This window comes from Phanerochaete carnosa (genome assembly GCF_000300595.1).
Source record: "Phanerochaete carnosa HHB-10118-sp unplaced genomic scaffold PHACAscaffold_6, whole genome shotgun sequence".
NCBI lineage: Eukaryota > Fungi > Basidiomycota > Agaricomycetes > Polyporales > Phanerochaetaceae > Phanerochaete > Phanerochaete carnosa.
Window position 1 is genome coordinate 3,134,630 of NW_006767633.1, and position 7,524 is coordinate 3,142,153.

Below are 7,524 nucleotides of genomic sequence, written 5' to 3' on the forward strand. Positions count from 1 at the left end.
GAAGTCTCATTCCGAACCAATTTCTACACCGACTCGCAAGATCTGGATTCGTCTCGTGTACTGCCCTCCGATGACCACGTGCACTGATAATAGGATTACTGGTCGAAGTTCTGCCGCTTATGATGTTCACGACAGGCATTCGCTATCCGGTCTCCGGAAAAGAGTGTTATGTAAGTTTAAAAGGGGTGGGCTCTACTTAAGCCATGCATGAATGCCAGACTCCATTCATAGCTCTTCCCTTCGCATGCCGAGTTAGAGCGAGCTCGGGAGATGTCACCTTCAGATATTTCTGTCGCTAAAGAGATGAGCATCAGCGGACATGGTACAAAGATGCAGGTTCGTGCTGTGCTCGATGGCTTGCTTGCGCTCACTGATAGCGAAATATGATTCAGCTTCTACCAGAACTCCTCGATACCGTCTTCGCTCGGCTCAACGTCAACTCGTCTAGCAAGCAGAATTTGACGTCTTGCTCTCTTGTTTGGAACGTTTGGAACGTTATTGCTCGGCCCCATCTCTTTCGTCAAGTCACCTACACTCTCACAGACAACAACAAAGACCGCGAGGCCGAATGCAATCTTCGCGTAGCCTTCCGTGGCATATATGCCTTCTTAGAGGAGCATCCTGAGCTTGCGGTGTGCACCAAAGAACTCAGCCTGAAGACTGTCCCTGCTGTCAGTCGGTTGACTGGACACTCCACCAGGAGAAGGGCTATCACGACCCGGCGACTTTCCTCGGCTTGCTCGGCCTTTTCCCTCGATTAGAGCACCTGCGCGTCCAAGACACATTTGTCACATCGCTCCCTTCGATTCAGCTCGATTCTAAACTCGTTTCGCTAGAGACCCTCGCGGTGGGGAGCGCGCGGGAAGGAGTACCTCCAGTTGATGTCACCCACCTGCTCTGCTGCTTCAAGGAGATCGGCAGTCTTGATGTAATCATACCTTGCTATTGGTCGTTGCGCCGAGAGAATTTTCCTACATCACGGCACCTTGCCGTCCACAGCCTCGTCACTCAACGCGAGGCGACCGACCACCTCTTTCTTTATCTCGCGCTTCCCAACACCCTCTGCACGCGTCTTACACACGTTATCGCTATGCAACTTAGGGACTCATGGCTGGACGGGATTGCAAGAGCTGCTGGCTGGCACGAAGTCGAACTTGGTCTGCCTAAAGCTGTCGTTCGTGGGTTTCTGGCGAGATGAGAGTGGTGAGTTCGCATGATGTATAAGCACACAGTAGCAGTCGATTCACACACCCTCTCTCTAGCGAACGGACCGCCGCCTCTGGATATGTCCTGTTGTAACGCGCTCCAATTGCTCGAGCTGTCGGTCCAAGCAATGTCCCTGCTTTGGCAGGACATCTGGACTATCGTGGCATCGATCTCCGCAAGTTCCAACCGCGCGCTCGAAGACATGACGCTCGTGTTGCGCGAACGGCAGCGCCTCGATGCAAAGAACGTGTAGAAGCTGATCAATCGTAGTGCGCTGAGTTCGACGTACGCGACGTTGTCTCAGCTCAAGGGCAGGGGGCGCTTTCAGCGCTTCACGTTTCAAGAAGAGGAGGGGAGGTCAAGACAGAGGTGTTCCCAGACGTCCTTGAACGTTATTCTCGTCCCCGAGCCCGGCGGCGTTGACAGTTCGTACTTCCATCGCATTGCAGGCGATTATCTCTGTAAATTATGGAGCGAGCCTGCCTATAGTAATGCTTACCTTCGGAGTCTGATAACGCTAAAGTTTCAGCTTGGACAGACACCGGACAGTAGTCACATCTTGCAGTACATGCCGTACGTCTTCAACACGCTGCCCCCGGATAATTTTGATCAACAAGGCTTGTGCCGAAATCTCACGAACCCAAAGGACTCAGGAGAGGCCGTGCGTTGACCACAGTGCGCTCTGGCCCGGACTGCCAAAGTTTTCACTGCATAATACACTCGCACAATATTACTACTCTCTGTCTGGGGTGTTTGGCAATTTTACTTAAGAGATGCACGGATATCAAGCCTGCCTAGAAGAGACATCTACGAGAGCAGTTATTAGTATCTACGTTTCGACGCTCTGCGCATGCCCCAATACAACAGTCCTGCACTTCTCGGCAACTCGGCACAGAGGCGCGAGGAGCGAGGCGCGCGTTATTGAGCTTGTGTCAAGCACTCTTCGAACAAAATGCCATCTTCGAAAAGACCAGCTTGTCAAGTATGCAACAATCATGAATCAAAGTACACTTGCTCAAAATGCATGACACAATAGTAAGGATCACACAGAGGTCATGCCACAATGTTCTAGAATTTGTGCGAAATCTTCCTAGCTGTTCCGTACCGTGTTTTAAGCAACATAAAGGTGAGCTTCACTAGCTCTTATTAGTATATATCGCTCTAATGCACCAATAGAGTCGTCGTGTGATGTTGCTGCTGCTGGTGCCCACCAGCTGGACGCGGTCGTCGGAGTAAATTCCCAGGCAGTCGACTTAGACGTTCCGAGCCCGGACAACCGAGGTGAGAAGCTCTCTTTCACGGCCACCACAAGACCCAGCCGCGCAGCCGAAACACTGATCCCGAGCTCGGCTTGCAGATGCGGCAGCAGCGAACGTGGCGGGTGGCGAGCGACAATCTGCCTCGCCGAACAGAGACTTCAAGCCGCCATCCCCACCGCTGCGGCCACTGACGTCGCTGACGTGGCCATACATCCCGGAGGAATCTGCATACCCGGACCCGCTTAAGCGAGACGACCCGAAGCCGCTGCAGCTGCACCAATACGAGGCGATCGGTAAGAATGCCTTCTGTCTTGCCGTGCACAGAAAGAAGCCGACGTTCACACACGCGCAGCCACCTCGTCCCCCGTGCGCAAAGCGTTCTCGGTGAACCCTCGGCTGAAGGAGATTCTGCGCATGATTGACAGCTTGCGTGGTGCGGAGCGCGAGGATGCGTTGCAGCATGCACTCGGTGTTTCTTCGAGTGACGTACATGGCCCGGCACCAATCACGCTGACGGCCCACGGCGCTCAGTCCGAGGAGGATGTCAGGGCGTTGCGTGATCTCGCTGAAGCTGTCGAGGTAGCTGTGCGCGGGGGCAAGCAGGGCGCTTTGGGCCTTGATTGGGGTGGTTAGGGCCAATTACTACGAGCGCAACTGGGATATTGCAAACGTGTAGAAGGAGACGCAAAACGTAGCGGATGAGTTACTCTCCAACTTGGTATCACCGCGTCTCTATCCGCAACGTATCAATACCGTGTATCGAGAATTGCTAGACAACAGCTCTGAATGCTATCTAGCCCGTTTCCATTTGTACATTTGATAACCCAGGCATCCATCTGTCAAAAGGAATGCGCTCCAAACCTACAAAGCTTTACATTATAGTAGGCCTGTTCAGCCTGAGGGAACGCAATTATCTCGAAATCCCCACGTTTGAGCATTGTTGGCCTGCTTGAGACTTGGCGGGTGAGCCGACACCTACGCTCTCACCTCATGGCCGCCCCTGCCCCTTCTCAAAATTGTGCCCAAGCAGACAAGAGCTGCTCGCAGGGATCATTTGCATCAAATTACGAGTCAGCTGTCTGGTTAAGCGCTAGACGTGCACTTGGTATCGTCTCGAGTCCCTCAGCGGGCTCCGCAGTGGGACAGAAATTCTTGGTATGGAGCGTCGCCTTTGTGGCACAACATTTGCGTCACATATGAGTGAGCGCAGTCGAGTGCGCAGTGAGAGCTGGCATACATCAGCTGCTCCGTACGTCGTGAAAGCGGCATGTTGTGCTGTGTGCTCCATGTATAGAGGCGAATCGGAAGTTTCCAAACGGGTATATGCACCGGCGGGATCCGAAAGCGCAGCTTGACCGTGGCTAGATGCTTCGAGACTACCAGCCTTTACTGTTTAATCCAAAAAATTCGGCTTGTTCTCTATGGGTGCCAGCTTAGTCTAAGTCAGGCAGTTAATCAGCATTATGAGCTAGAGTCCTTTGCCGACAAAATCCGGGACAGAGAGGCGTGCCGGCCCTGTCTTGGCGCGCCGTCCGCAGCGTGAGATTAATTGTGTGACGGATCTGTGACGGGCTGCAGCTCGCGCGGCGACCTCGCGACGGCGGGCAACGAGTTTTGTTCTTTTGCCTGGTCGCCACCACACAGTCGTCGACCACTCAAGATCTCCAGTCCAGTCTTTTCATTGCTCCTTCCCTCTCCTCCCCCGGGACATCTCTCTGCTGGTCAACACATTACAAATAATAAGTACTTGGGAACAGGGCCACTTGGCTGTGACTGTGACAGGGACGACAAACCCGGCGGCTGACTGCTCTTATACCACTAGTTCACACCCCATCGCGCCACCGTTCCTTTCCTCTCTATCTCGACGCCCAGTGCGTCCTTACGCACCGTCTACGCTAATAATGCTCACCGCCCACCTCCTGCCCCTCCTTGCGCTTGTCGGCCTTGTCATTGCCGACGGGATCCATGTCCCTCTGACCCGGAAGAGCACCCTCCGCAAACGCGATGGAACCATCGATACTGCACGGTTTGCGAAGGCTCGAGATTTGTTGCGGGTTAAATACGGATACAAGCCACCCCCGTCAAACTCGAGGAAGCGGGCGGGACAGACTGTCGGGGTACCCATCATCAATTCTGTGAGTACGACGCACTTTGTGTCTCAGATATCTCTGGGATTCGGCCGCAATGCTGTGCTAGAGCCTCTCGCTAGTACTGAGGCTACCACCAAGTTCGGCGGATCTGTGCTCCAGAGCGGGGCAAACTAGGTATCCCACTGTTCCTCTTCACCTCGAAGAGAGCTACCTGAAGCGCTGGTGCTGTGCGCATCCTGTTATTGTTGATGTCGCGCCATCAACATCCCGTTGCTGGGTTGCACCGGCGGCTCTGTCCACGACGTTTTCACACACTTTCTCAAATTCTCGTTGTTGGTGTATGCTGATAATCCATGACAATAGAACGTAGACTCGTCATATATCGGACCCATCTCTATTGGAACGCCGCCGCAAACGTTTGAAGTCGTGCTGGACACTGGCTCGTCAGATCTCTGGGTGGCATCAACCAACTGCCGTACCTGCGAAGGATTGACCACCTTTAATCCCTCTCAATCATCCTCGATACAACAGTCACAGGGGACCACCGGGCAACAGGGAATCACGATCGAATATGGCAGTGGTGAGGTCCAGGGTACCCTCGCGCAGGATACCGTGAGCATGGGCGGTTTCACCGTCAACCCACAGACGTTCCTCGTCGCTGAAACCATCTCACAAGGCCTGCTCGACGGTCAGACCTCGGGTATCCTTGGCTTGGCTTTCCAAGCCTTGGCGTCGACACAGGCGACACCCTTCTGGGAAGCACTGCTCAATGCTGGCCAATTTGCCCAGCCGGAAATGTCCTTCTTTCTCACCCGTTTTCTGGGCGTTGACGGTGCGACAGACTCAGAGCCAGGCGGCTTCCTCACTCTTGGCGGCACCAACAGTTCCTTGTTCACTGGCAACATCGAGTTCCTGAACCTCACCGCCACGGACAGCATTAGCGATGCCACGTTCTGGCTTTTGGAGCTTTCCAGTACGTCTAGAGTGGTCGTGTATCAAAAGCAAAAGCTATGTATACTAAATGTGTGTGTTAGGCGTCACTGTCAACGGCCAAAGCGTGTCAATCTCGACAGGCGCTGCTGCCGTCTCTGCTATCGACACGGGTACCACCCTAATTGGGGGACCGTCGGATGGTGTCCAGGCCGTTTGGCAGGCTGTTCCGAACTCGCAGGCTCTCTCCGGCGACATGGAAGGCTTTTTCAGTTTCCGTGCGTACCTGGCTGGGCAATTCATTTTTCGTGGATCTAATGCTGCAAATCTTGTCACCAGCCTGCGATACTAGCGTTCAGGTGTCTCTGTCGTTCGGTGGTAGTTCATGGCCTATCAGCACAGACGATATGAACCTGGGTACCGTCGGCGACGGAACCTGTGTTGGAGGCATTTTCGACCTTGGTCTTGGCTCTAACATCAGTCCCGGTAGTGGAAACCCCTCTTGGGTCGTCGGCGATACTTTCCTGGTAAGTTGAACGTGGATATAACATCGCGCTGGGTGATCTGACGGGATCAAACAACCCAGAAAAATGTCCTCTCTGTCTTCCGCGCGTCCCCACTCTCAGTAGGCTTTGCCCAACTGTCATCAGCCGCAGGCGGCTCGGGTACGTATCCGCTACACTCTCGCGAACGCTACTGTGAACCTTACCAGCAATTGCCTCTCATGTCTCTCATACCTCCTCGCCAACGTCACCCAAAACGCACACAATACCCTCTACACAATCGATACCTCCTGCCACGATACCTTCCTCGATTATACCAACGACGACTGGATTTACGACCGGATTTACGACCCGCTCTGCGACTGCTACTAATACCACTCGTGTTGCAACTTCAGGCACTCCCTCTCCGGGAACCGGGAGCGCGACCATCACCGGGACAGGCCTGCCAATCCCCGCGGGCACCGGTGCGTCATCCCTCGCGTATCAGCTCATCAGTATTATTGACGCGCTTCTGAACCTTCAGGCTCTTCAAGCTCTTCAGGAGGAAGCTCGCCGACCACGACCCCAGGGACGAACGCCGCGAGCCCGGTGTCGTCGCTCAACTTGCTCGGCCTCTCGCTCTCGCTTGTGCTTTCGCTCGCTTCTGCTCTGTGTTTCGTTGCGTGATGTAGATACTGACCTTCGCTTTGGACGTTTCGAACGCTTTTCTCGATCTGGCTCGCCTGTTATCTGCTATATTGTCTTACAATACATGGTATTCTGGATCTCCGGACGAAAGGTGCTGTCATGTCGCGCACCAAGCTACGAATGCGAGCGCTGGCCAGCCATTTATCATCAAGCCTATAGCTTGCTCTTGTCCACTTGTAACGTTCTCACCTGCGGCCTCGGCTTCGCCGTCCCTTTTCCATAGAAGTCCGAGCATTCTCTCGAGACCGGTGGCAGGTCTGGGCACACCACTCGAGCTGGTCGCGTGGGTTGTTGCGAAAGGGCAAATGATGAAGCCTTACTGGTAAGCTAGGTACGCGCTCAATGATTGATTATTGGAGACCCAGTGAGAGCTCTTCAAAGTCAGCGACAACTCATATATCATATCTCAGGCAAGCACTGCATGGTGTGATTGTGACTGTAAGCCATGGGCAGTCCTAAGCTGGCGGAAGTCCGTAGCGGTGACGGACCTTTAGGCTGCGGAAGCTGCTCTGCCCCAAACCTTCCGCCAGACGAGCTTCAGAAAATGTAGACGACGGGCTTCACTTGCGGACTGTGGACCAGAGCCGACGATGGCCAGGACATGGGTAAGCACCATCTATCCTCACGCCGCGCGATTGATGGTGGACAGGCCTCCGGCCGCGCGCGCACCAACTCTGCAAGCTTGGCAAAAAATTTTGTGATATTCCGACTATGCTTGTTAGACCAAGGGAGGCCGTACACATCGGGCTGTGTGGAGTAGAGAGTACAATGAGTGTGGATGGGTGCAGGATTAGTATACAGTGGGGGTTCGTAGTCACATCGCATTGGGGGGATTTATCCAGGTGCAGA

At 54.1% G+C, this 7,524-nt stretch overlaps 4 protein-coding genes across 4 annotated transcripts; all 4 read left to right on the forward strand.

The window, feature by feature from the left end:
• Window positions 1-113: 113 nt before the first annotated feature.
• PHACADRAFT_258945 (uncharacterized protein) lies at window positions 114-1,242 on the forward strand. Its single transcript, XM_007397437.1, has one exon. The coding sequence runs from the start codon at window positions 384-386 to the stop codon at window positions 759-761; it is 378 nt and encodes a 125-aa protein (XP_007397499.1). The 5' UTR covers window positions 114-383; the 3' UTR covers window positions 762-1,242.
• An 8-nt stretch (window positions 1,243-1,250) lies between these two features.
• PHACADRAFT_258948 (uncharacterized protein) lies at window positions 1,251-1,773 on the forward strand. The gene has a single exon (XM_007397438.1). It carries the CDS (start codon window positions 1,286-1,288, stop codon window positions 1,457-1,459), a length of 174 nt encoding a protein of 57 aa, XP_007397500.1. The 5' UTR covers window positions 1,251-1,285; the 3' UTR covers window positions 1,460-1,773.
• Window positions 1,774-2,158: 385 nt separating this feature from the next.
• PHACADRAFT_96665 (uncharacterized protein) lies at window positions 2,159-3,098 on the forward strand (the record flags this gene model as incomplete). The annotated part of the gene is made up of 4 exons (XM_007397439.1): window positions 2,159-2,241; window positions 2,301-2,332; window positions 2,621-2,758; window positions 2,818-3,098. 4 exons carry the CDS (start codon window positions 2,159-2,161, stop codon window positions 3,096-3,098), a joined length of 534 nt encoding a protein of 177 aa, XP_007397501.1.
• A 1,043-nt stretch (window positions 3,099-4,141) lies between these two features.
• PHACADRAFT_258950 (uncharacterized protein) lies at window positions 4,142-6,752 on the forward strand. Its single transcript, XM_007397440.1, has 7 exons — window positions 4,142-4,600; window positions 4,919-5,528; window positions 5,590-5,763; window positions 5,825-6,012; window positions 6,072-6,150; window positions 6,384-6,452; window positions 6,512-6,752. Exons 1-7 carry the CDS (start codon window positions 4,367-4,369, stop codon window positions 6,652-6,654), a joined length of 1,497 nt encoding a protein of 498 aa, XP_007397502.1. The 5' UTR covers window positions 4,142-4,366; the 3' UTR covers window positions 6,655-6,752.
• Window positions 6,753-7,524: the final 772 nt, after the last annotated feature.

Excerpts from the sequence above, each read along its gene's own strand:
- PHACADRAFT_258948 (XM_007397438.1), top strand. The coding sequence starts at position 1,286 with ATGTCCTGTTGTAACGCGCTCCAATTGCTCGAGCTGTCGGTCCAAGCA.
- PHACADRAFT_258945 (XM_007397437.1), top strand. The coding sequence starts at position 384 with ATGATTCAGCTTCTACCAGAACTCCTCGATACCGTCTTCGCTCGGCTC.
- PHACADRAFT_258950 (XM_007397440.1), top strand. The coding sequence starts at position 4,367 with ATGCTCACCGCCCACCTCCTGCCCCTCCTTGCGCTTGTCGGCCTTGTC. Across the intron at positions 6,013-6,071 it reads TCGTCGGCGATACTTTCCTG|AAAAATGTCCTCTCTGTCTT; the intron begins GTAAGTTGAACG and ends CAAACAACCCAG. Across the intron at positions 6,151-6,383 it reads ATCAGCCGCAGGCGGCTCGG|GCACTCCCTCTCCGGGAACC; the intron begins GTACGTATCCGC and ends TTGCAACTTCAG.